This window comes from Schistocerca cancellata, chromosome 5 (assembly GCF_023864275.1).
Source record: "Schistocerca cancellata isolate TAMUIC-IGC-003103 chromosome 5, iqSchCanc2.1, whole genome shotgun sequence".
Taxonomy (NCBI): Eukaryota; Metazoa; Arthropoda; class Insecta; order Orthoptera; family Acrididae; genus Schistocerca; species Schistocerca cancellata.
Genome location: NC_064630.1, coordinates 836,949,059 through 836,976,239, shown reverse-complemented (window position 1 = coordinate 836,976,239; position 27,181 = coordinate 836,949,059). Strand labels below are relative to the sequence as shown.

General features: G+C 47.4%; 1 protein-coding gene across 6 annotated transcripts in view; it reads right to left on the bottom strand.

The window, feature by feature from the left end:
- The window catches only part of LOC126187518 (neurexin-1a), a 2,258,738-nt gene that overhangs the window by 528,440 nt on the left and 1,703,117 nt on the right, over window positions 1-27,181 (bottom strand). For all 6 annotated transcript variants that reach the window (XM_049928650.1, XM_049928652.1, XM_049928651.1 and 3 more), the window contains exon 10: window positions 6,866-7,058. In XM_049928650.1, the coding sequence (XP_049784607.1) occupies window positions 6,866-7,058 (193 nt within the window). The remainder of the gene's footprint in view (window positions 1-6,865; window positions 7,059-27,181) is intronic.

Genomic DNA, 27,181 nt, shown 5'->3' with positions numbered 1-27,181 from the left:
AGCTAGGTTAAAGATCTCATATTGCCACCAAGTTTCACCAATAATACCGCCCAACGCCGTCGTGGACGTGTCACACAATGGGATGGTCATTACAGCCTGTCACCCCCGCGTTTGACAAACCTGCGCTAGATTTCGCAGCTGCTGCGCCTGGCGTCGGAACCACGTGGCGTTCTTACGGCTGGCCGAGGAAAACATTTCAATACAAACCTCCGCTCAAAATCATCAAGAAAAGGCCTTTGGGGGTGGTGTAAAGAGACTAAATGAAACGGAGCGTTTCCTAGGGATGTTCATTTTCGAACATTTCACGCTCGAAAACGACTGTTTGAAGTGATCATAAGTCAGTGGTTGCATCAATGACTACAAGTGTAATAAGAAATGCCAAGAAAGGAAGGAAAATATATTTGCTTAACAAGAGTGATAGGGCACAAATCGCAGAATATCTGAGTGACCACCATCAAACGTTCATTTCTGAGGAAGAGGATGTGGAACAAAAATGGAAAAAATTCAGAAACATCGTCCAGTACGCCTTAGATAAGTTCGTACCGACTAAGGTCCAAAGCGAGGGGAAAGATCCACCGTGGTATAACAATCATGTACGAAAGGTACTACGGAAACAAAGAAAGCTTCATCATAGGTTTAAGAGTAGTCGAATCATAGCTGATAAGGAAAAGCTGAACGAAGCGAAAAAGAGCGTAAAGAGAGCAATGAGAGAAGCATTCAACGAATTCGAACATAAAACATTGGCAAACAATCTAAACAAGAACCCTAAAAAGTTTTGGTCATATGTAAAATCGGTAAGCGGATCTAAATCCCCTATTCAGTCACTCGTTGACCACGATGGCACCTAAACAGAGGACGACCGAAGAAAGGCAGAAATACTGAATTCAGTGTTCCGAAACTGTTTCACTGCGGAAAATCGTAACACGGTCCCTGACTTCAGCCGTCGCACGGACGCCAAAATGGAAAATATTGAAATAAACGATATCGGAATTGAAAAACAACTGCTATCACTTAGTAGCGGAAAAGCATCCGGACCAGACGAGATACCCTTAAGATTCTACAGTGATTATGCTAAAGAACTTGCCCCCTTTCTATCAGCAATTTATCGTAGATCGCTGGAAGAACGTAAAGTACCTAGCGACTGGAAGAAAGCGCAGGTCGTTCCCATTTTCAAGAAGGGTCATAAATCAGATGCGAATAATTATAGGCCTATTTCGCTTACGTCAATCTGTTGTAGAATAATGGAACATGTTTTGTGTTCTCGTATTATGACATTCTTAGATAATACAAATCTCCTTCATCATAACCAACATGGATTCCGCAAACAGAGATCATGTGAAACTCAGCTCGCTCTATTTGCCCAAGAAATTCACAGTGCCGTAGAGACTGGCGAGCAGATTGATGCCGTATTCCTGGACTTCAGGAAGGCATTTGATACGGTTCCGCACTTACGTTTAGTGAAAAAAATACGAGCTTACGGAATATCGGACCAGGTTTGTGATTGGATTCAGGATTTCCTAGAAGAAAGAACACAACATGTCATTCTTAACGGTTCAAAATCTGCAGATGTAGAGGTAATTTCGGGAGTACCGCAAGGAAGCGTGATAGGACCTTTATTGTTTACAATATACATAAATGACTTAGTTGACAACATCGGTAGCTCCGTGAGGCTATTTGCAGATGACACGGTTGTCTACAAGAAAGTAGCAACATCAGAAGACTCGTACGTACTCCAGGAAGACCTGCAGAGGATTAATGCATGGTGCGACAGCTGGCAGCTTTCCCTAAACGTAGATAAATGTAATATAATGCGCATACATAGGGGCAGAAATCCATTCCAGTACGATTATGCCACAGGTGGTAAATCATTGGAAGCGGTAACGACCGTAAAATACTTAGGAGTTACTATCCGGAGCGATCTGAAGTGGAATGATCACATAAAACAAATAGTGGGAAAAGCAGGCGCCAGGTTGAGATTCATAGGAAGAATTCTAAGAAAATGTGACTCATCGACGAAAGAAGTAGCTTACAAAACGCTTGTTCGTCCGATTCTTGAGTATTGCTCATCAGTATGGGACCCTTACCAGGTTGGATTAATAGAAGAGATAGACATGATCCAGCGAAAAGCAGCGCGATTCGTCATGGGGACATTTAGTCAGCGCGAGAGCGTTACGGAGATGCTGAACAAGCTCCAGTGGCGGACACTTCAAGAAAGGCGTTACGCAATACGGAGAGGTTTATTATCGAAATTACGAGAGAGCACATTCCGGGAAGAGATGGGCAACATATTACTACCGCCCACATATATCTCGCGTAATGATCACAACGAAAAGATCCGAGAAATTAGAGCAAATACGGAGACTTACAAGCAGTCGTTCTTCCCACGCGCAATTCGTGAATGGAACAGGGAAGGGGGGATCAGATAGTGGTACAATAAGTACCCTCCGCCACACACCGTAAGGTGGCTCGCGGAGTATAGATGTAGATGTAGATGGACAATGGGACGACTTTCTTGACAAATTTTGACACGTGTGATACCACGCAGACTTTCCAATCCTTTCCTTAGGACAGTGAACTTATTCTCGACCAACTTGTAAGGACGGTTCGAAACCACTCGATGAAATCTGAATCTGTACCAAAACGGAAAAGAGTGCTTGCGCGTGCCGTACCATCTTTTTCGCGCCCTCTTGCGGCGTGTGCACGGAGGGGAGTGACATGAACACGTATGTGAATGAAAGGTCGGAGGGTGCCTTTTAAACCCCCGTTTGGCAAAATCCTTTCTGCCACTTGAGCACCTTTGTGGGGCGCTTTAAAAACGCCTGTCACTGATCCCTGTCCGCAGGTGGCAACAGCAGTCCGCTCCACGCTCTTCTCTGCTGGCCGCAGTCGAAAGCAGAGGCGTGTCGAAAGGCGGTGGGTACAGGTCGGTGTATCGATGCCCAGCAAAGGTGTGCGTGTGGCACCGATGGTTTTGCTGAGGAGGGATGTTTAAGGCGGACCCTGAGCCATCTCATTCAGTGTCACATCCCCGCATACACACGCCACAGGAGGCCGCAAAAATGGATGGAAAAACATAAATATGCACTTCCGCTTTGGATCACTTTCAAATTTCGTCGAATGGTTTCTAATGGCCTCTAGTGGTTCCACCGTGTGTACCAAAGCAAAACTTGCCGTCACGCTACATCCTGAGGCGAGATCATGTTCAGTGGGGTTGCAGCCCTGCAGTGTCCTTAGAAAAGAACTGAACCATCCGGGGGGTGTAAACAGTGGCACAATTTGTCGAGATAATCGTCCTGTTGTACATCGCATTACAAACAATCGTCTTAGAGCGCGAAGTGTTTGAAAATGAACGCCCCTAGGGAAGGACTGGTTCCACTGACGCTCTTTAAGCCACATTCTGAGGCCTTCTTTGTGACGATTGGGAGTAGCGGTGCGTCTGAAATGTTTTCTTCGGCTAGCCATAAGACGCCCGCGTGATTTCAAAGCAAGACTTCCTGGTTCTGATCTCCATCACATATGTATCAAACAGAGGGATGAAACGTGGGTAAGAAGATCTGTAATGACGCTCGCATCCTGTAGCGTGTCCGCGGTGGTGTTGGGCAGTACTGTGGTGACATCATCGAGCCACCTTACACTTCACACTAGTTTCTGGCCCCTCGTCTCTTTACCGCAGGTGTCGACGCCTCAGTGTTTGAAGCCTGTCTGAAGCATAAGCGAGCCCGAGGCTGACGTCATAGGACGCCACGGTTTCGTACCGTAATAGAGGAAGATTGTAGGCACCTCTAAGTCCCAATTTCAAACTTCTGCTTCACCATGGCTGATAATTACAGGGTTTTAAACAAGTGATCGTTTTATTGTGTGGGCACGGTATTTTCGGACCTGTTTTATTTTGTTGCCCTGTACGTACATACTTCGCGAGTCTCCGAAAAGTGAATGGCGCAAGGCATGTCTTCTAGTATTCGAGTGCTGAGAGAGAGAAGAAACACTGTCTACACGGCCCAGTGTCCACATAAATATTTCTCGACTCGTTTCATTGATCCCCAGGCAAGATAGACACCCGCGTCAGCAAAATGGTCTCACATTCTCCTTCGAGTACAAGTTTTACAAATTTATCCAGCCGTGTTTTTCGACGACTACATCGTCCTTCTTACGATGATTCCCACACAGGTTCGCCGAGCATCTCTGTCACGCTTCCACGTGGGCTATATCACTGTGAAACTGTCCCAGGAAAGCGTCTCTGAATTTTTTCGATGTTTGTACTACTGCATACCCTGGAAGAACAGAATCAGTAGCACTATCGTCACGTACGAAATTTCTCTACAGATTCATTACAGTTTTCCCCAGAGTTTCCTACAAATGTAAGTCCTACATTCGCTTTCCCTAATACTCATTTTAATTGTTATTTTCGTTTTACATTACCCCTAAATACTTATGAGATGGATCGTGCTCGAATTTTTAACGACTAGCCTTGCAGTCGGACGTAATCTGATTTTTTGTCTTTCTTATAGGTATTACAAAGCGGTTAGAGACTGCTGCCACTCTGTAGACCAAGTGGAAAATGTTACCCAAATCTTTGCACAATTTGTTATGTACGTTGAGCAATCATCCTTTTCTGTAGACGATAACATCGCCACTGGACAGTCTTACGCTGCTGCAGATGATATGTGGTACGTCTTGTACGCAGAACGTTACAGGTCCCTTTGGGAGATACTCGATCTCGTTTCGGGTATGTCGAAGGTCAGGCGTCCAGTGGAAAATACGCCTTTTATCAGGCAAATATTCTCCGATTCTGACACACAGTTGTGAAGACACTACGCACAACTGTAACCCGCTTATCGGTCGGTGATGTGGTAAAGCGTCGAACGGCTTTTGAAAATCTAGGAAGACGAGTGGTAGCAAAATAGCGTCTGTGTGAAAAGCGAGCTTCAATTGGCTCCTTTCTTTTTTCGGGTCGAGGGTTGGGACAGTGAGGTCATCGGTCTCGTCGGATTAGGGAAGGACGGGGAAAAGGATGTCGGCCGTACCCTTTCAAAGGAATCATCCCGGCATTTGCCTAAGCCGGCACGGCGCGACTGGAACGTCCTCCTCCCGAAGGCAAGTCCAGTGTGCCGGCGAGTGCGCCGCCTCGCTCGATAATTGGATCAATTTGCTGATACGTACGCGACCAAATTTGGTCTTCAAATCTCGGCCGTTTTGAGGTGGGGGTGAAAATTGTGCCGTCGTAAGGCAACGCCAAATGATCTTTGTCCTTAAAGAAGGTTTTTCGGGAGCATCAATTACGTTAAGAGAAGCAATAGAAAAAATCAAACCAAGTACTGCACTTTTCTTCACGAAATGCTTCGATAATCGGGAAGGCGTTACGGAGATGCAAACAATCTTCAATGTCAGACAGTACAAGAAAGGCATCGTGTATCACTGATAGGTTTACTGTCGCATTTCCGAGGGAGTACATTCGAAAGGCAGTCGGGAAACATATTGCCTTCTAGAGTGCTGCAACGCTCAGTGTTTGACCGGTCACGGCTCGCCTGTTGACGGGGGGACAGAGCCGCTCGTGTCCGGCCCCATACGACTCGGCTCGGTCACGTACTCGCCCCATGCCTGTTGTCCGGATTCGGGACACGCGGATAACCGAGCATGGCCGGTCACCGCTGACATCTCAGCTCGCCTCGCCCGGTTCGCTGCTCTGTACCGTACAAATCCAACGCCCCCCCCCCCCTCCCTCACTCTCTCTCTCTCTCTCTCTCTCTCTCTCTCTCTCTCTCTCTCTCTCTCTCTCTCACACACACACACACACACACACACACACACACACACACAATGTATTTATTTCCGTCTGTCTCTCACTCTCTTTTAAGACAAAAGTAACGTTTCCAAGGACGGGTACGTGACACAGCTAAATTCATAAAGCATTTGGAAAGTAAAATGATATTTCAGTACAATCGCGGATAAAAGACGAGTGTCATTTCCAAACAGAAGATCTATTTTTCCTTTCATTAACAGGAAACACTGAATAAGTGCTGTACCTGTAATCTAAAAGACAACCATCCTCACAAAGAAAGCATACAAAGAACATCCAATATTTACAGACGTAACTTGTCATACTTTTCACTTATTTGCAACAGAAACAAAATTATAGTTATTGTTGATCAGTAAATCACTAACGCGTTCCGGATTTAACTGGCTGACATCCGGCACGTTAACTTCTCCATAATGCGCACCTAGATGTATTAATTCTTTGCCTAGTTCTCTGAAACCTTCACTGGAATCAGCATTAAAAGGTCTCACATCATTGGCACAGATTGCAACACACTTTGCTGTAATACTATTTTTTATTACTGCCGGTATCCCTGAAGGAGCTGTATCTTTGTGAGGTTTCTTGCAACTATGTTTCTTTAAATGAGTGGTTTCCGACTGGAAACACACTAATGTTGAGCAGTTTATGCACGATACGTACCCAGTAGACGCACTGTTTTCGTCTACCAATAACAGAAATGTACTCCATACTTGGCTTTTTAGACCCTCCCTTTCTTCAATGTGTAAACATTAGTTTCAATCTTACGTCTTAACTGCACTGGCTTCCTCGCGCTGCATGATTACAGAGAGAGACAAACCATAAATGAGAAGACCGTACTGGCTGCAGTGTCACACGGATAATGACACGTGTAATGTGTTTGAAGTTGCGTGCTACGTATTCGGTCACGGCTTCTATGCTCGGTCACAAGAACTAGTGCGGGCAGCCTATCCAGTTAGGGTGTGCTCGGCCCATCTCGTATTTTGTGCTCGCTTACTCGGTCATGCAGGACTCTATTGCCTTCTAGCACGCGAGCAGAGACGGGCGTAGGGCGCTGCTGCCGCGCAGACTGACCTGGCGTGGTGAAGTCGGAGGCGGTGCCGTCGACGGTGACGCGGCCCTCCAGCCCGGAGCGCTTCAGCGTCGCCTCGTGCCACGCGCCGTCGTCGACGCGGCGGGTGGTCGCCTTGACGCGCGCCGCCCCGGAGCCCAGGTCCAGGTGCAGGTACAGGTGGCCGCTCAGCAGCTCGAACGCCAGGTAGTCCGCCTGCGACCACACAACCGCCACCTCGCAGTGTTCGGATCGGCAGCCTCACATACACAATAGAAAGACGCGCTGTAGATAATTGTCTAAAACACCCTTTACTACACACCGATCAACCAAAACATTACGATCGCCTGCTTAATAGCTCGTTTCTCCGTCTTTGCAACGAATTACAACACTGTTATTGCGTATTAGAGATCCGACTCTTTGTCGATAGGTTTGTGGAGGTATGTGGCACTAGATGTCTAAGGTCTGGTCACATAACTCGCGTAAATAATGGGCCGCCGATTCGTGTTCGCGGTGATGGAGTCCGCTACCGACCCAGATGGGTTCCGTAGGATTTACGCCGAGCGAATTTGGTCGCCCAGACACCGACGTGGGTTCACTCTAATGTTGCTCAAACTACTGTAGCAGAGCCCTGGTTCCGAATAATTATATTGCTCTAAGATGACATCGCCGCCGGGAAAGACAGACATCGAACACGAAGGGATGCAGGTGATTCGCAGCTGCCAACGTGTATTCGATCGGTACAAGCGCAGCAGAGTGTCTCCCACCGGCACGACTCCGTGGCACGCTGCGCGTCTGAAGCCGCCTCTACCTCGATCGTCGACCGAGTGTAACAAAAATTGATTCATCCGAAAAGCCGACACGTTTCCACTTATCGACAGTCGAATCTAGATCGTGCCGTGTCCACTGCAGTCGTAATTCGCGATGCCGTCGGTTCGACATGTGAACGCCTAGGAACGGTCTGGTGCGGAGCTGCATGTTCGACGAAGTACGGTGAGCGATTAGCTCCGTAACACTCGTGAGTGCACCAAATTTGTGCTATTTTGGCAGAGATGCCACAGATCACTATCTATCTATCCCACTTTACAGACTACACACGCCCCGGAACCCCACGTTCCGTAAATAGTCGTGGACGTCCAACCATTTAGCGCCTAGCACTACTTTCACCACCCTCCTACCTCTTTCCGTAGATGGTCACGACAGTAGCATGTGAACATTAGACCAGCTGCCCCGTTTCCAGATACTCGTTCACAGGCTCTGCGGAATAATAAACTGTTCTTTATCAAAATCGCTTAACTTATTGGATGTCGGACGTCCGAGAGCTTCTCTCCGGGCTCGGGGTTTTCCCTGTTCCACCTCCTTTCCGGGCCCCGCTGCGTACACGCCCGTGGTGTGTGCCCCGCCCTTGCCTTCGGCTCGACCTGGCACAGGGCCCGAAGGACTCAGTCCCTCCGGAGGACTTCCGCCGCCGCTTTTATTCCAGCCTCGCCACGGTTCAGGGGTTCAAATGCCTCTGAGAACTATGGGACTTAACTTCTAAGGCCATCAGTCCCCTAGAACTTAGAACTACTTAAACCTAACTAACCTAAGACATCACAGCCATCCATGCCCGAGGCAAGATTCGAACCTGCGACCGTAGCGGTTGCGTGGTTCCGGACTTAAGAGCCTAGAACCGCTCGGCTGCAGCGGCCAGCCGTGTGATCAGGTCTTAACTGCAAAAATTACGTATTGTATGATTTCTCTTCAAGATGAAATACTGGCACAGATCCACATACTGTGAAGAACTGCCACAACAGTACTAAGACATAAATGTAGAATTTGTTCCACGTCCCCCCCTGCAATGTTTCCGTTAATATGAAAAGTGGTAGAGACAGGTGCCCCATACGTGCAGTGGGTTTTCGATGTTCCTCAAATGCTGACATCTCAAGTAGTAGATAACTGAAATTGCGAAGTGGGCAGATTTGCAAATCACCATTATACGGCGTGTGGACGAACGTACGAGCATCACAACGCGTTTTGTTCTGAGTAGTCGAGAACCGCAGCCCGCACAGCACTCGAAACTGACAGCTGGTCTAAACGTGTCTAGAGCTGGTTCGTTTGCGATGTTACGCGAGCTGCTCGCGTTTGGAGTGTCAGCGCACTCGGAGTGACTTGGTGTTTCTCTGGGTGCATGCAGACTTATTATTCAACAAAATTGGTACTATAGAGTTGCCGGAACGATGTCACACAATGTTGTTCATTTAATTTTCTCGATTCTGCGTTATGTGTGTTGTGTAAGGGCACAGGGGCAGTATATGAGTACAGCTTTATTGATTTATGTTGGGCTATAAATTTAATTTCATTCTTGTTATTTTAGAGTTCCACATGTGGAATTAACGTCTTCGCTAACATACTTGAGTTCATTCAGTGTAATGTAAGGTAATTAGGTCGTTATTTGATTCTACCGTTATTTACACCGTTTAAATTGATGTCGACGATTCCGTTGTGCTACCGTGTGAAATTGACAATAGTTAGTGGAAACATAACATACTGTAAGTTTCTTGTGATGTGCCACTGTCGTGTATTTGGCATAGCTGGATAAAATTTACACAACACACAGAAAGATGTGCTGCACCGTAACAGAGCAGGCAGCTGAAAGACATTACGTACCGTCATGTAAAGAGAGGCGGGAGCTCGTAACACGGCCAGGAACACGATCGCCCTGGTCGTCCAGATGTGGCACGTGCGGACCTCCAGTCCTCCCGCCGCAGTACGCTCACGGTGACACACGTGCGTCTCTTCAGACGTGCGTTGTGCCCCGACTTCATTCTTACGGATGACAATTCGTGAAAACGTTAAACAGTGCAGACGGAGCAGTTCTCGGAACGAGAGGGTATTCGGTGGGAGAACTGACCCGCCCGTTCTAACTTAAATCCTATCGAGCACATGTGTACTACGTTAAGCCCGCCTCAAGGTTCCCTGCAACTCTGCTAGACGGCGCGGCGCGCGCGACCGCGGAGGTGGGGGGCGGACAGCTGCGTCACACGGCACAGCGCGCCACCCCACACAGCCAGCGTCTTCCTCAAACTATTCGGCCATAATGTTTGGTACTCGCACATCTTATAGCTCTATTTGTCAGTTTTGTGCTGAATTGTCTATTATTTCGTTTATGGTCATATTTATTCTTATATTTTAGTGTTATTTAAAATACTGCAAGAATTTCGGAAAGTTTGCAGTGAATAGTAGACGTTGCTATGAGTTTGTATTTCGTGCATATTAGGTCGTATTTTGCCGCGTATGAAATGTAGCTAACGTATAGATTTTTTCTTTAAACTGTGAAGGTTATTGCTACCTATTACCAATCTCGAGAAAATGGATCGTGTAGAAACTTCTTCGTCCCGAGCTTGAGCGCCAGCGAAACAACCAGAATGACATTTTCACAAAATTCCTCGTATCACGTAAGTCGTTACAGACAATGAAACAAGATTTTGGCAAATAAATAAGAATGCCGCGTGACTAAGGCCTCCCGTCGGGTAGACCGTTCGCCTGGTGCAAGTCTTTCGAGTTGACGCCACTTCTGCGACTTGGGTGTCGATGGGGATGAAATGTCGATGATAAGGACAACACAACACCCAGTCTCTGAGAAAAGAAAATCTCGAACCCAGCCGGGAATCGAACCCTGGCCGTTATGTAAGACATTCCGTCGCGCTGACCACTCAGCTACCACGGGCGAACATTTTGGCCAATGATAGAACTCAAAGAGCAGAGTATTTCGCCACGTCCTTAATATGCGAAACTTTCATATCTATTGTGATAATGAAATGACTAGATTTTTTTCAATGAAATGTCATATGTAAGTAGCATCGATAATTGGTGAAACGAGAATTACTATGGGTTTGGAACAAAATAAGTGAGGAAATTTCACTTCATTTTTATACTGAGAGTGGCAATTTTCATAAACCACTGACATGTCTTTACATCAGTTGCTGGTTTATGATACTGTCGCAATTTCAACTGCATGAGAATGTTAGTTACATGAATATTTACAAAGTCTGCTGTTTTTTTTCTCTCTGTCTCTCTCCCTCTCTTTTTCTATATATTTTTTTTTATTTGGCAAAAGAAGCAGACTTCAGTGTGGCAACAAGTTCTTCAAAACTCGTTCTCATAACTTCTCTCCGAAGAAGATTGAAGGGAGTAAGAAGTCTGGCGAGAAATAACTCGATACTTTCGTCGATAGTGTAATGGAATCCTATACTCCAGTGTGTTTTTAATAATGAATGATGTAGACTGATATTGCCCAAAGAAATTCATTTCTGCATCTCAATGATCAGAGAAACAGGAAAACATTTAAATTTGCAAAATCCAGTCAACTACCTATTAAGGTGTAAACAGATGACCAATTCGTTTGACACACTTAAAGATGTTGGAGGTGAAAAAGTACAATCTCTCCTTCCGGATAGAGATAGGATACGTGCTTTTAATTGTTTTCATATTTATGAGGTCATTGAGATACAGAAATAAAATACGTTGCCCGGTTTCAGTCCACTGGGGTATAGGATTTCGCCGACATTTCAATACAAGTAATAATTTATTTTCGCAAGATTTATCAACGCCTTAATCTTTCTTCAGAGAAACCTTGTCAGTAACGAGTTTTGAGTAATATGTAAGACTCGTTGATGCCAGATTAATCGGTTTCTTTCACTAAATGCAGCTGAGTTTATAAATATTCATATCATTAACATTCTAATGCAGCTGAAATTGCGACAGAAGCATAAAACAGCAACCAGTGTAAAGACATGTCAGTGGTTTATGAGAATGCCTGTTCTGGCGTAGAGGAAGCGCCGGCACCAAGATGAGGACGGGAGGCGGCCCGGCCCGCTGACCACGACAGCGCCGGCCTCTGGCCAGTAGAAGAAGCAGCAGCACTCACTTGTCCTCCATATCCATTACTTGCGTCGACATTCGTTAATTGGGTTTGGATGGGAATATTTTAGTAAATCAAACGCAGAAATAATCCTTAGAATGTTATCTTTAATTACCAATATTCACTTTTCCACATAATCACCAGCTAGTTGGATACATTTCTGCCAACGATGAACAAGTCTTCTGAAGCCGTCACGGAAGAAGCCGACACTCTGTTTCCGCAACCACGGCAGCCTCACACTTCCCTCAACGCCTCCATCAGAAGCACTGTATGGAGGATGCCGTGCGGTGGTGAGATTCGGCCTCAAAAGTTTTGCTGTGGTGGAACGTGAAGTGTGTGGTTTGGCACTGTCATGCTGCAGGGAAACATTTCCCTTTTCCTTTCGGACCCTCGAGGCCGGCGTTTCAGAGTTCGCAGCGTTGTGATATAACGCTCTGAATTTATTGTTGTTCCACGATAAATCAACATAGATAACACCATCTGCGACCCAGAACACTGTGGCCACGATTCTTCCAGCTGAGGGCTCCGTCCTGAATTTCTTTTTCTGGAGCGAGTTTGTGTGTCGATATTACATAGACTGCCGTTTCGTCTCCGGGTCATAATGGTGTACCCACGTTTCGTCTCCTGCCACAACTGAATGGAGAAAGGCGTCACCGTGATTCTCGTAACGCGATAGCAGTTCCTGGCAAATTTCAAGTCCGTGCGCTGTCATTCCAGGAGTCAGCATGCGGGGTATCCATCGTGCACAGGTCTCCAGATAGCCAAGCAAAGCAATAATGTGACCCACAAGTTCTTGTGAAGTGCCGATTGTGCAAGCAATTTCTCTACGAGTGATACGACGATCGTCGTGAATCAATCTGTCAACATTTTGCTTGAAACTCGGTGGTTGCTGTCACAGGACGTCCAACTCTTTGTCACGCAGCTCTGATGTTCCCGCCTCAAAATCTTTAAATTTACTCGTCCGAAGACACACAGTACTCACATCAACACAATCACCATAAATTGCTTTCATTCTCTGATGAATTTCCTTTGGGGTGACACCTTCTGCTGTCAAGAATTCAATGACTGCACGTTGCTTAAATTGCTTTGACCGGCCGTCTGCGCAGTGTTCCATACTTTACCCTGTAACAACACAACCGTTCAATACTAAGGCTTCCTGCCAACTGGAGGTGAAGAGAAGACGCTATGAAACAAGCCAGTACCTGCCGCATACCAATGCTGCCAACTGTTGAACTACGAAGGTGGAGGCATTACTTTTCAGTCAATCATCGTATATAGCGATTGACACTGATTATTTGCATGTCGCCATCGCTCGCGACATCTCGTTGCAAAGACAAAGTTAAGTATTATGAAATCAATTATTGTAACAAAAACCATTAACGTGATTTGCTTGAATTGTTGTATAGCTACCCGAGAAAACGGCATCCTTTAGGCACCCTTTATGAGACGAGTGGGCAGGACCCCACAATGCCCATTCTCGGTACAAAAATAAAGTGAAGTTTGCTCACATACATTGTTCCAAACCCACAGCAATTGTCGTTCACCAGATGTCGATGACGTTTATACACTCCTGGAAATTGAAATAAGAACACCGTGAATTCATTGTCCCAGGAAGGGGAAACCTTATTGACACATTCCTGGGGTCAGATACATCACATGATCACACTGACAGAACCACAGGCACATAGACACAGGCAACAGAGCATGCACAATGTCGGCACTAGTACAGTGTATATCCACCTTTCGCAGCAATGCAGGCTGCTATTCTCCCATGGAGACGATCGTAGAGATGCTGGATGTAGTCCTGTGGAACGGCTTGCCATGCCATTTCCACCTGGCGCCTCAGTTGGACCAGCGTTCGTGCTGGACGTGCAGACCGCGTGAGACGACGCTTCATCCAGTCCCAAACATGCTCAATGGGGGATCTTGCTGGCCAGGGTAGTTGACTTACACCTTCTAGAGCACGTTGGGTGGCACGGGATACATGCGGACGTGCATTGTCCTGTTGGAACAGCAAGTTCCCTTGCCGGTCTAGGAATGGTAGAACGATGGGTTCGATGACGGTTTGGATGTACCGTGCACTATTCAGTGTCCCCTCGACGATCACCAGTGGTGTACGGCCAGTGTAGGAGATCGCTCCCCACACCATGATGCCGGGTGTTGGCCCTGTGTGCCTCGGTCGTATGCAGTCCTGATTGTGGCGCTCACCTGCACGGCGCCAAACACGCATACGACCATCATTGGCACCAAGGCAGAAGCGACTCTCATCGCTGAAGACGACACGTCTCCATTCGTCCCTCCATTCACGCCTGTCGCGACACCACTGGAGGCGGGCTGCACGATGTTGGGGCGTGAGCGGAAGACGGCCTAACGGTGTGCGGGACCGTAGCCCAGCTTCATGGAGACGGTTGCGAATGGTCCTCGCCGATACCCCAGGAGCAACAGTGTCCCTAATTTGCTGGGAAGTGGCGGTGCGGTCCCCTACGGCACTGCGTAGGATCCTACGGTCTTGACGTGCATCCGTGTGTCGCTGCGGTCCGGTCCCAGGTCGACGGGCACGTGCACCTTCCGCCGACCACTGGCGACAACATCGATGTACTGTGGAGACCTCACGCCCCACGTGTTGAGCAATTCGGCGGTACGTCCACCCGGCCTCCCGCATGCCCACTATACGCCCTCGCTCAAAGTCCGTCAACTGCACATACGGTTCACGTCCACGCTGTCGCGGCATGCTACCAGTGTTAAAGACTGCGATGGAGCTCCGTATGCCACGGCAAACTGGCTGACACTGACGGCGGCGGTGCACAAATGCTGCGCAGCTAGCGCCATTCGACGGCCAACACCGCGGTTCCTGGTGTGTCCGCTGTGCCGTGCGTGTGATCATTGCTTGTACAGCCCTCTCGCAGTGTCCGGAGCAAGTATGGTGGGTCTGACACACCGGTGTCAATGTGTTCTTTTTTCCATTTCCAGGGGTGTATATCTTTCACATCACTTGCAGCGCCATCTGTTGTTGAAAATTGTAACTACTGTAATTTCGAAAGTTTGTCCGCCGGAAAATGTACTGTTGTCCCAAGCATATTGCAACAAACGGTGTATTTCTATCGCTGCTCGTTTAGTTTTTATTGCCGTTTCAAATATACCGGTCATTTTTGAAACACCCTGTACGATACGTGAAGCTGAAGAATGAAGCTATGATGTGTGAGAATAAAACGATTTACTCAATAGTTTCTTTACAATCCTTTAAGAAAGATCGTAGGTCGATCGGCGGGGACGTGACATTGTTTCCTCTCAGAGCTACCGCCCTGTACGCTGTGACGTCAGTCGCCAAACAGGGCTCCTGATGGCGTGCGCAGGTAGCTGCACGAGACACGAGCCTTCAGCTGGACCGCAGGACACTCAGCTGCTGGAAGGATGCTCTACGAGCTGAACCACAAAATTACCGCACATGGAACACTGACCACTGTATGGACTCTGCGTACACAGCCGAGTTAATCAATTAATGATTGTGTGCTGAGTACACACGTGGCACTCTAATGCATGCTTTCACACAAATGTACAAGTTTAAAGGGTCCCCTTACTAGTTTTAAAAATTTCTTTCAGCTATTTCTGAGCTGTCAATAAAGTGACTTCATTTGCAACGAACGTAATTACCATTATTTAGTGGACTTGAGGGTTCTAAAATTTTAGGGAAACTTTCGAGACGTGTGCCGTGTAGCTCATTTTGTTAATCGTGAGAGTATTGTGGAACAATATTTCAATTTATTCTAATATAGTAATTTTCGCTTTTTCCATGGAATGTGTATTTTGCAATTCTATTATTGAAATTGTGTCTATTTCACCCCGGGTGAAATGCAAATGATGAGTTCTGTAGGTTGCTCAAATTTCTTTATCCGGATCATCTCTGAAACTTATTTCAAAATTCTTCCCAATCCGTTCAGTATCGAATGAGGAATAGTTTCCATATACCTGCTCGATTACTACAGTTTTATTTCAATTTCTTTAAATCTGTCATAAAGTCCCGAGATAGTGTTCTGTTTACTGCAAAGCACGCTCTCGCACAAGATGATAAGTTGCCAGAACATTGTGTGAATTCACACATTTTGTTTTTCTGTTTCTTATGGTCACAAAAAAAAATATTTTGCAAATAAGCACGTAAATAACACGTGACCTGTAGATTTTATTAGTGATTTTTAGGAATTTCTGTAGAACATTATCAGTCTTTCTGAAACATATCTTTGGTGCGGCTGAAACGTACGTATGACGTTTTGGCATTAGACAACATCAAGGACTATGTGGCAGAGTGTACCGCTGCTGATGTATGCTGACGAACATTAGGCCAAGTGCAACACATTTCTGTGTGGAAATCTGATCACACACGTAAACAGAAACCGGTTCAGCAGTGAGCGTCATCAACAGGCAAACTAAATAGTATACCGCAGAATGGACGCCGTTATGAAGAAGGTTTTGCGGCTCGAGACCAGCCGTGGCGGTACGGCCAGTGGGAAGCCTGCGGCGGAGCTCGTCTGGACGCCGCAGCTCGCGCACAGCAGCCAACTGTGAGGTTGCAAATGCCAGCCTCGAAACGAACATCTCTTAATTCCCACTAGACGGATAAATGGCCTCGATATTTTGTCGGACTTTGTTGCAACCCTCGTTTCATTCGAGCAATAATTTTTGGTGTTCCTAATCTTTTTCGCACATTTACGACGTTTGTTCGCTACAGCGTCGCTTTGACCCTAAGTTTTGTATCGCAGACTTTGTCGGAGATTGTTATTGTCTTAAGACTCTCGCGCAAACAGTTGGGCAGACGTCTTTGACGAATAACACTGGACAGCGAACACCCGCCGTTTCGTCGTGAGCACCAGTGTGTGTCGCCCTCGGACACGCCCGCTCCTCTCACTCACTGGGACATCACAGTACTGTGACGTACTCGAGACAGAGCGTGCGGGACGCGCGCGTGCGCCCATGTGTGTCTGTCGGGTACCGACACGCGCGTCGAAATCACCCTTCCCAGCGCTGTCAGTGACGGGCACTTGTCCCGTTCACTAACACCACTTTATTCCACGTCACTCTTTAAAAAAATTTCCGGGCCACGTTTGTTTCCGCCGCCCTGTACTATGCTTCGTTATAACACTTGTGAATATCAGTACATAACACGTAATTCATTTCCTTTCCAGATGTCGTGAACACCACAAAGTCTTTCGCAAATGTAACGCAAAATTTCCAGCGCGACAGAATCGGCTGAAATCTGCAGAGGCAGAATACGTCGTGGGCCGCGCATCTCCGTCCCGTTCTTGTAGTGTGGCTGGAGGGGCTGCGCGGTAGCTGGGTCGGCTGTGTGTGTGTGTGTGTGTGTGTGTGCGTGCGCTGCTGCCCGAGGGCTCGCTGGCCCGGCTCATCCCACACCGACGCACGTTTGCTGCTCTACAATCGAACCGACAGTTGCAGAAAATACCCACGTCCGGAATTGTTACTAACAACAATAAACTTGGAGGATAAACACACTGCTTGTGTAGAAATCACACCGAGCCGGTTCCGAGTCTCCAGAACACAGGTGAATAGCAAACTACGATGGCTGCAGAAACAATGTCTCAAACGCGTCGGCTGCTAAGGTACCGCAGGTTGCGTAACTCGATCCAGTTTAAAGGTCCACACAAAACAAACAGGCGTGAAACAGACGTAAACGGACAGATGCCTAGTGCTCTGCCGTCTCGAATGCACGCTTCCGCCGGCGCGAAGTGGCCGTGCGGTTCTAGGAGCTACAGTCTGGAACCGTGCGACCGCTACGGTCGCAGGTTCCAATCCTGCCTCGGGCACGGATGTGTGTGATGCCCTTACGTTAGTTACGTTTCATTAGTTCTAGGTTCTAGGCCACTGATGACCTCAGAAGTTAAGTCGCATACTGCTCAGAGCCATTTGAACCATTTTTTGCACGCTTCCCCGTTCTTCTTCCTTTATCGACGTCGTAATCCAAGTTCGCGCGCTCTCTTACCCATCTTCAGCAACCCCGCCAGCAGTTTCGTAGGACCTGATTAGTGTATCTTTCGTTCTGTCTTTGCACTAACGGCCCCTATAAACAACACAGACTGGCCAAGGCGCACTCATCTTTGAAGTCAATTGGAAACTTAGCCGCCACGATTTGCAGGTTAATGGCGAGTTACACTTGTCGTCTGCTGGCGCGGAACCGTACGGTTTCGTCTATTACACTCACACATCATCATTTGCTGCTGTCAGCCTGGATTTCTCTTCATTTACTGCCCGCACGACGCAGTTCGGGAAATACTTCCGAATATGAAGAGTGTTTTTCCTGCACTACGGCATCTCAAGCCGAGATGTTTGGGATGTGCGAGCCGCTGAATTATTTACTAACTTTACTATATTGTAAACTAACGCATAATTTCTGTAATTACAGATCAAACTTACCCTTAATGGCGAATTTCCTTACAAATTTTGCTTCAAGTTTTTACACCTTTGAGTCGAATGACATATCGTTTGTTTCACGCTAGGAAATTCCGTCTCACGTATTTATAAAATTATATAGGTCGTCGGTATTTATAGAAAAAACGAGCGATAATAGACGTAAAGAAACATTTTAATAACTGATTCGAAAGGTTCACTATTTCTGTCTTTCTTTTTTTCTTTTTCCTTTTTTTTCTTTTAAAAAAAGAAAAATTCATATAAGTGGGCTGCAGATTTTTGTTCTAGCCTCGTGTTTTTTGCGTGGGTTACAAATGTTGTAATGCGAGACAGGACTCATGTTTCATGTCGTGTGGCGTCAGGAATTTTGTTTCTCGGAAAACAGGAACAACCGGGAAAGAATACAGAATATAACTGTACGGAGGAGACCGACACTTGTTCCAGCCTTATACTGGCTACACTACGTTCTGCCAGCTCTTTGTTGCCTAAAAGAATTCTGTACAGAAAAATAAAGACTAGCTGAGTTATTGTTTGTGTACATGCACTGCCCATATGCCAGTTCTAGTTATTGTTTAACACGCAATTTTACTCTGGAAAAACAGATATGTTGTAGATTGGTTGGTTGGGGTTGAAGGAACCAAACAGCAACGTCATCAGTCCCTTGTTTCAAATGCGGTCCATTCCGATAGTGTGACATCTCAGACCAGTCAGAAAAAATTCAAAAAGGCAGTCGTGTTGTCAATGGTAAAAACAAAATGAGGTAAGTCAGTAAGAGAGCGAACCCAACGCTATGCTAGAGGCAGGAAATATCCCACTCTGAAGCAGCAGAGGCAAGGTGCAACCGCTAGAATGTAGAAGTGCGTATGGGAAAAGGAGACTAACCAATCCTAAAAAAATGATAAAAACAGTGCAAAAGGGGAAGAAAACAGGATCTTAGCCAGGGAGGGGAGTCGGGAATCTCCAAACACAGATTACAGTGGGAGATACCCCAACACTCACCGCCCTGCCCCAACACCAGAGAGAGATTAAAAACCTCAAAACTGAGAATAAAAACCACTTTCCCGTAGGAAACCGAGAACCAGAGAGACCATCCGGGAATCGTCAGCCAACATCAAAGGTAAAGCGCTGGGGAGTCTGTACTTAGCACGCAGAGCCAAAAGAAGGGGGCAGTCAATCAAAATGTGGGCGACTGACTGGAAGGCTCCACAACCACAAAGTGGGAGTGGCTCATCACGCAAAAGAAAACCATGGATCAGCCTGGTAAGGCCAATGCTGAGACGACACAGTGTGGTCGAGTCCTTTCGGGAGAGGCGAAAGGAAGAACGCCACGGGCCTGGTGTCACTTTAATCACTTAATCACTTTATTAGACAGGGAGGTAGCCTCCCAAGAGTTGGCCCGTGACTGTGCGAAGTGGGATTTGATGTGAAGCCGTAAATCCGCAGCAGGAGGGGGCAAGTGACTGCTCCCCCAGCCAAACGATCAGCGAGCTCATTACCCGGGATACCCACATGACCAGGGACCCAAAGGAAGTCAACGGAACAAGCAGCACGGTGAATATCGGCGAGATGGTCGTGGATGGCAGAGACCAAGGGATGGCGCGAAAAACACCGGTCAATAGCCAGAAGGCCACTCATTGAGTCTGTACATAACAAAACGCGGTTGTATTGGGACTGTTTAATAAAGGTAAGGGCCTGGGAAATTGACATCAATTCTGTAGTAAACACCCCACATGTAGGTGGCAGCAGATGGTTTTCCGTTCCAACAGAGGACGTGAAGGTATATCCCACATGATCAGCAGATTTAGAGCCATCAGTGTAAAAAAAAAAAAAAAAAAAAAGAAAAAAAGCAGCATCCCGAAACTCCCATAAAATTCGGCGGAAAAAGGAACGGAACACCATCGGGGGGATGGAATCTTTCGGACCTTGGCGGAGATCCATCCGAATTCGAGGCCGAGGAACTAACCAATGGGGGGTGGAGGGGAGGGAGCGAGGAAGACAGGACAAGGAAGGAAGCTGAAAATCACGGCAAAGAGACGAAAGGTGGAGCGCAAGCGGTAAACCGGGCGGGAATCAGGTGGGCAACGTCCATGGTCTTGGAACAGGAAGGATGAATGGGAGAGGAACAGACAGCGAGTGCATAAGACACCAGAAGCTGGGACCGCCGAACAGAAATGGGGGGGGGGGGGGGGGGAATCCCAGCTTCAACCAGGAGACTATCAACAGGGCTAGTAGGGAAGGCACCGGTGGCCAAACGGATACCACGATGGTGGACTGGATCCACCACGTGCAGTGTGAAAGGAGCAGCCAAACCATAAACTTGACAACCATAGTCCAAGCGAGACAGAAGCACGATAAAAACGGAGGAGGGAGTGGTCCGCACCCCAAGAGGAGTGGGCAAGGAAGCGAAGGACATTGAGTTTACGGAAACATCCTAGCTTCAGTAGTCTGATATGGAGCAGCCAAGTGAGCTTGTTGTCGAAAACAAGACCCAGGAAACGAAACTGTGGGACCACAGGCAATCGTTGTGCATAGGGATAGAGCTCTGGATCAGGGTAGATCGTAGTCCGGCGACATAAGTGGACCACCCACGATTTTAAAGGAGAGAACTGAAACCTATGTGAGAGGGTCCATGCACAGGCACGCCGTATAGCTCCCTGCAGCCGCTGTTCTGCAGATGCCATCGAGGAGGAACTAACCCAAATGCAGAAATCATCCACATGCAGGGCAGGGTCGACCAAAGAACCGACAGAGGCCACAAGTCCATCGTTAGCAATGACCGATGAAACAGGAACTGGTGGATTAAAATCGGGAGTGGGCCCCTAAGACCCCACTGATGAAGTGTAAGTAAGATGTGATGGCGCCAGGCCGTGTCATAGGCCTTTCATAGATCAAAAAATACTGCAACCAAATGGTGGCGCTGGGAAAAAGCCTGCCGAACTGCGGATTCCAAGCGAAGTAAATGATCGATTGGAGACCGTCCCTCTCAGAAGGCACACTGGTAAGGGGACAATAGATACCGATATTCGAAAACACAATTGAGCCGACAGGCTACCATCCGTTCAAGTAACTTGCAAACAACATTGGTCAGACTAATTGGCCGATAGCTGTCAACAAATAGAGGGTTCTTACCAGGCTTAAGGACAGGAACCACGATGCTATCCCTCCACTGAGAAGGGAAGTCACCCTGGAGCCAGATACAGTTAAACACCCAGAGAAGATTTTGCCGTTGTGGAGCACAGAGATGTTGAAGCAGCTGGTTATGAATGGAGTCTGGGCCAGGGGCCGTATCATGAGAAGAAGAAAGTGCGGAAAGAAATTCCCATTCAGTGAAAGGTTCGTTGTAATATTCTGATTGACAAGGGGTAAAACATAAGTTGGAAGCTTCAGCCCGCTGTTTCCAATGAAGGAAGGCAGCCGGATAGGAAGCTGATGCTGATGCCATTGCAAAATGGGTCGCAAGATGTTCCGCGAGAATCAACAGGCCCGTACAAAGGCCATCTGGGAGGTGAACCCCTGGGAGGGTGGACTGCCAATGGCAACCTTGGAGAGAGCGAAGTGTAGCCCATACCTGTGACAGAGGGACAGTAGAACCAAGGGAAGACACAAATCGTTCCCAACGTATCCGTTTGCTCCGTTTGATTAAATAACGGGCCTTAGCGCGAAGGCGTTTAAAGGTAATAAGGCTGGCAACGGATGGGTGCCTCTTAAGGTGTTGCAAAGCTCGATGGCGATGACGGATGGCAGTGGCAATGGCCGTACTCCACCACTGGACTTGCCGGCGACGAAATGGTCCAGATGAGAGCAGTACAGCAAAGCTAGCAGCGCGAACAATCGCGTCAGACACGTCACGTAGGACGTCATCAATACAACCCCACAAAGAGCGAGAAAACACGATCTGTGCAGTGTATAGAGGCCAATCGGCGCGTTGGAAAGACCGACGAGGTAACCTGTCCATCAGGGAGCGGGAAGGGAGAGAGAGAACCAACGGGAAATGGTCACTATCACAAAGGTCGTCGTGTGGTGACCAGTGTAATGAAGGGAGGAGAGAGGGAGAAGAAAGAGAAAGATCAATGGCAGAAAAGGTACCATGACCAGCAGTGAAATGAGTAGGGGAGCCATCATTAAGAGGGCACAAGTCGTGGTCTGTAATAAACTGGTCTAAGAGAAGACCTCGTCTAGATGGAAATGCACTGCCCCACACGGGATGATGAGCATTAAAAATCCCCGAGAAGGAGGAAGGGAGAAGGAAGTTGCTGAAGAAGGGCAGTTAAGGCAGCAGGTGTAAGAGTCCTGTCAGGAGGGAAATAAAGATTGCAAACCGTGACCTCAGAGTCCAGGTGGACTGCTTCCAATGTAGTTTGAAGAGGAATACATGTGCTACCAATGTCTGTCCGGAACAATGTACAAACGCCACCAGAAGCCCGCTGGGGTCCGACCCGATTTCGACGGAAAACACGGAACCCACAGAGGGTCGGCGAGTGATCATCAGTAAAATGAGATTCCTGTAGAACTACAGGATCCATTACAATTCCGTTAGATAACAACAGAACGCTGATTTAAATGGGGGTTGAACAGGCTAAAGCCAGTCATACCGCCGGGTCACCACCCGTCACCGACAAGGAGGGGGCGACATCCATGAACGACAGGTCAGAATCTGGTTGTGAAGCCGGGGTGGGAACTCTGGTGACACCAGAGGCTCTTTGTTCTGTGACATGTTTCTTTTTTTCTGTTTGAGATCGAGGAGGGCTGTGCGGATAAAGGAGCCAGCTGCAGCAAGATCGGGAACAGAAAGAGACCGGGCGACCTGGGGGCCGACAGACGGCGGCTCTCGCGGTCGTCGCGTGGCAGCAGACCTTTGGCCTGGAAGGTGCCGGGAAGGGGCATCCCGGGAGAGGCGCCCTTGATCGGCAGACGCTGAAGGAGTGGGACACTTCTCCGGCTGGGGAGGAGGAGCAGCGCCCAGAGGAGAAGGTGTCGGAGCCGCAGGGGAGGGGGGGAGGAGAGGGGTTAGGGACTGGGATAAGGAAGCGGGAAGAAGGGGTGAAGATGTAACTAAAGCATAACTGGACGTCATGGACACAGCATGAAGACGTGCATATTTCTTACGAGCCTGTGTGTAGGTTAAACGATCAAGGGACTTCTGTATCTTCTTTTCCTTCTTATGTACTGGGCAATCTGGTGAACGTGGAGAATGATTTCCGTGACAATTAACACACACAGGAGGGGGAACACAGGGACTCCCTTCACGGAGTGGACGTCCACAGTCACCACAGAGAGGGGCCTGCGAACAGCTGGAAGACGTGTGTCCAAAACACAAGCACTTAAAACACCTCATAGGAGGTGGGATGTACGGCTTCACATCACATCGATAAACCATAATCTTTACTTTCTCAGGGAGGGTATCCCCTTCAAAGGCCAGGATAAAGGCACCAGTATCAATGCGATTGCCCTTAGGACCCTTCTGAACACGCCGAACAAAGTGAACACCCTGTCGTCCGAGATTGTCCCTAAGTTCCCCATCAATTTGAAGCATGAGGTCCCTGTGAAAAATCACACCTTGGACCATATTTAGAGACGGGTGGGGGGTTATGGACACAGGAATTGTGCCAAGACGGCTACAGGCACGAAGGGCCGCAGACTGGGCAGCTGAAGCAGTTTTGATCAGCAACGAACCCGACCGCATCTTGCTCACAGAGCCCCCTTCGCCAAACTTGTCTTCAATGTGTTCGACAAAAAGTAAAGGTTTGGTATTGGAGAAAGTATCGCCATCAGTCCTGGTGCAAACCAGATAGCGGAGAAAGGCTTTGCCCCTAGCCAATGGGCCTGACCCTCTTCCCACCCTCTTCCCAGGGGATAGGCACGGAAGGGAAGGCCGAAGGGGCAGGAGAAGCAGCACTAGAAGCATCAGTTTCACGCAGAGAGACGGCAGCAGAAGAACGGCCAGAGTTCTGGACCCATATGCGTTTCATTTGCACAGCGACCGCCCCGATACCACCCACTCCGATCAGGGGCTCTCCTCACGGGCGCCACCCAGCCACAGCGAGGGCCGTCTGCCATTTCCGGGCTTACATGAGGAGGTCACAGCTCAGGTATCAGAAGTACGATCCCTGTGTTTTCAGGAGGCTCAACCAAAATGGTAGATAGCGACCCCACCACACGGGCCGGCTATGCACCGTAGCATCGGACAACGACGTGAAAGAAAAGGTGGAGTGAACTAGGAGGGCACACGTCGAAGACACTAGGTAAGGTGCTCTTCCCCAAATGACTCACACTATGGAAGAGAAATTTAGTAATGGAGGTCAAACCCCAGAGGGGGACCAGGGAGTGCCAAAAGGAGGAGGTGATTACGCAGCAAAGCTAAATTGCAAAACGAACAGAACCAGGAGGATAGCGGTGGCCAACATAAGCAAGGACACAGAGAGAGGAGAGGGCGAGGGGGAAGGAGCAAGGAGGGGAAGGGAAAGGAAATGCAGCCCTGCGAAGAAGGAAGGCTGCAATAGCTCGGGACCCCGTGCTCGCCACGCACGTATCCACAAAAGAGTTTGTCCTGACAAAACTCTACCATCTGGTGAGCAAGATGTATGAGACAGGCGAAATACCCTCAGACTTCAAGAAGAATATAATAATTCCATTCCCAAAGAAAGCAGGTGTTGACAGATGTGAAAATTACCGAACTATCAGTTTAATAAGTCACAGCTGCAAAATACTAACGCGAATTTTTTACAGACTAATGGAAAAACTGGTAGAAGCCGACCTCGTGGAAGATCAGTTTGGATTCCGCAGAAATGTTGGAACACGTGAGGCAATACTGACCCTACGACGTATCTTAGAAAATAGATTAAGGAAAGGCAAATCTACATTTCTAGCATTTGTAGACTTAGAGAAAGCTTTTGACAATGTTGACTGGAATACTCTCTTTCAAATTCTGAAGGTGGCAGGGGTAAAACACAGGGAGCGAAAGACTATTTACAATTTGTACAGAAACCAGATGGCAGTTATAAGCGTCGAGGGGTATAAAAGGGAAGCAGTGGTTGGGAAGGGAGTGAGAGAGGGTTGTAGCCTGTCCCCGATGTTATTCAATCTGTATATTGAGCAAGCAGTAAAGGAAACAAAAGAAAAATTCGGAGTAGGTATTAAATTCCACGGAGAACTGACAAACCAGGGACTCCTAAGATACGACTTGGCAAACAAAGGGTAATGAGATGGGGAGCTATTAATATCAATGGGGGCTACTCTGGGAAGAAGGTAGAGCTCGCAGAGGCTGCAAGTAAGATGGGGCTGGACGTTTTAGCTGTTAGTGACATTCGGGTAAGGGGTGAGAAAGAAGAGGAGGTGGGAGAATACAAGGTCTACCTGTCAGGAGTCAAAGCAGGAATAGCACAATGGGGTGTAGGGCTTTACATCAGGAAAGAAATGGAACCCAGCGTAGTTGCAATAAGGTATGTAAACGAACGACTGATGTGTATAGATTTGACAGTGTCTAGCGAGAAAATTAGGATTGTGTCAGTATATTCGCATTGTGAAGGGACAGATCAAGATAAGATGGATAGTTTTTATGAGGCACTCAGTGATGTAGTTGTTAGAGTAAAGGACAAGGACAGTGTTCTGCTCATTGGTGATTTTAACGCCAGGATTGGAAATCGAACAGAAGGGTATGAAAGGTTATGGGTAAATTTGGAGAGGATATGGAGGCCAACAGGAACGGGAAACATCTCTTGGATTTCTGTGCCAGTATAGGCTTATTAATCACAAACTCCTTTTTTAAACATAAGATCATTCACCGGTATACTTGGGAAGGCAGGGGAACCAGATCTGTCATTGACTATATAATAACAGATCAGGAATTCAGGAAGGCTGTGAGGGACACACGTGTATTCAGGGGATTCTTTGATGACACTGATCATTATTTAATCTGCAGTGAAATTGGGATTGTGAGGCCGAAAGTGCAGGAGGTCAGGTCCATATGTAGGAGGATAAGAGTGGAGAAACTTCAGGATAAGGAAATCAGGCACAAGTACATAACAGCGATCTCAGAAAGGTACCAGTTAGTTGAATGTAGTCAATTACAGTCATTGGAAAAGGAATGGACAAGGTACAGGGACACAGTACTAGAAGTGGCTAAAGAATGTCTTGGAACAGTAGTGTGTAAAAGTAGGATGAAGCAAACAGCTTGGTGGAATGATACAGTCAAGGCAGCCTGTAAAAGGAAAAAGAAGGCGTATCAAAAATGGCTACATACCAGAACCCAGGTAGACAGAGAAGGTTATGTTGAAGAAAGAAACAAAGCCAAACAGATAATTGCAGCATCGAAGAAGAAATCGTGGGAAGACTTTGGAAATAGGTTGGAGACTATGGGTCAAGCTGCTGGAAAACCATTCTGGAGTGTAATTAGCAGTCTTCGAAAGGGAAGTAAGAAGGAAATGACAAGTATTTTGGACAGGTCAGGAAAACTGCTGGTGAATCCTGTGGATGCCTTGGGCAAATGGAGGGAATATTTTGAAGAGTTGCTCAATGTAGGTGGAAATGCGATCACTAATGTTTCAGATTTCGAGGTAGAATGGGATAGGAATAATGATGGAAATAGGATCACATTTGGAAAAAATGGTCAATAGATTGCAGTGCAATAAAGCGGCTGGGGTGGATGAAATTAAGTCGGAACTCATCAAAGACAGTGGAATGTCAGGTCTTAAATGGCCTGGGAGTCGGGACAGGTTCCATCAGACTGGACAAAAGCAGTAATCACACCAATCTTTAAACATGGAAACAGAAAAGATTGTAAGAACTACAGAGGTATCTCTTTAATCAGCGTTGAGGGTAAAATCTTCTCAGGTATTGTTGAAAGGAAAGTGCGAGTATTAGTTGAGGACCAATTGGATGAAAATCAGTGTGGGTTTAGGCCTCTTAGAGGTTGTCAGGACCAGATCTTAAGCTTACGGCAAATAATGGACAAGTGTTATGAGTGGAACAGGGAATTGTATCTATGTTTTATAGATCTAGAAAAGGCATATGACCGGGTTCC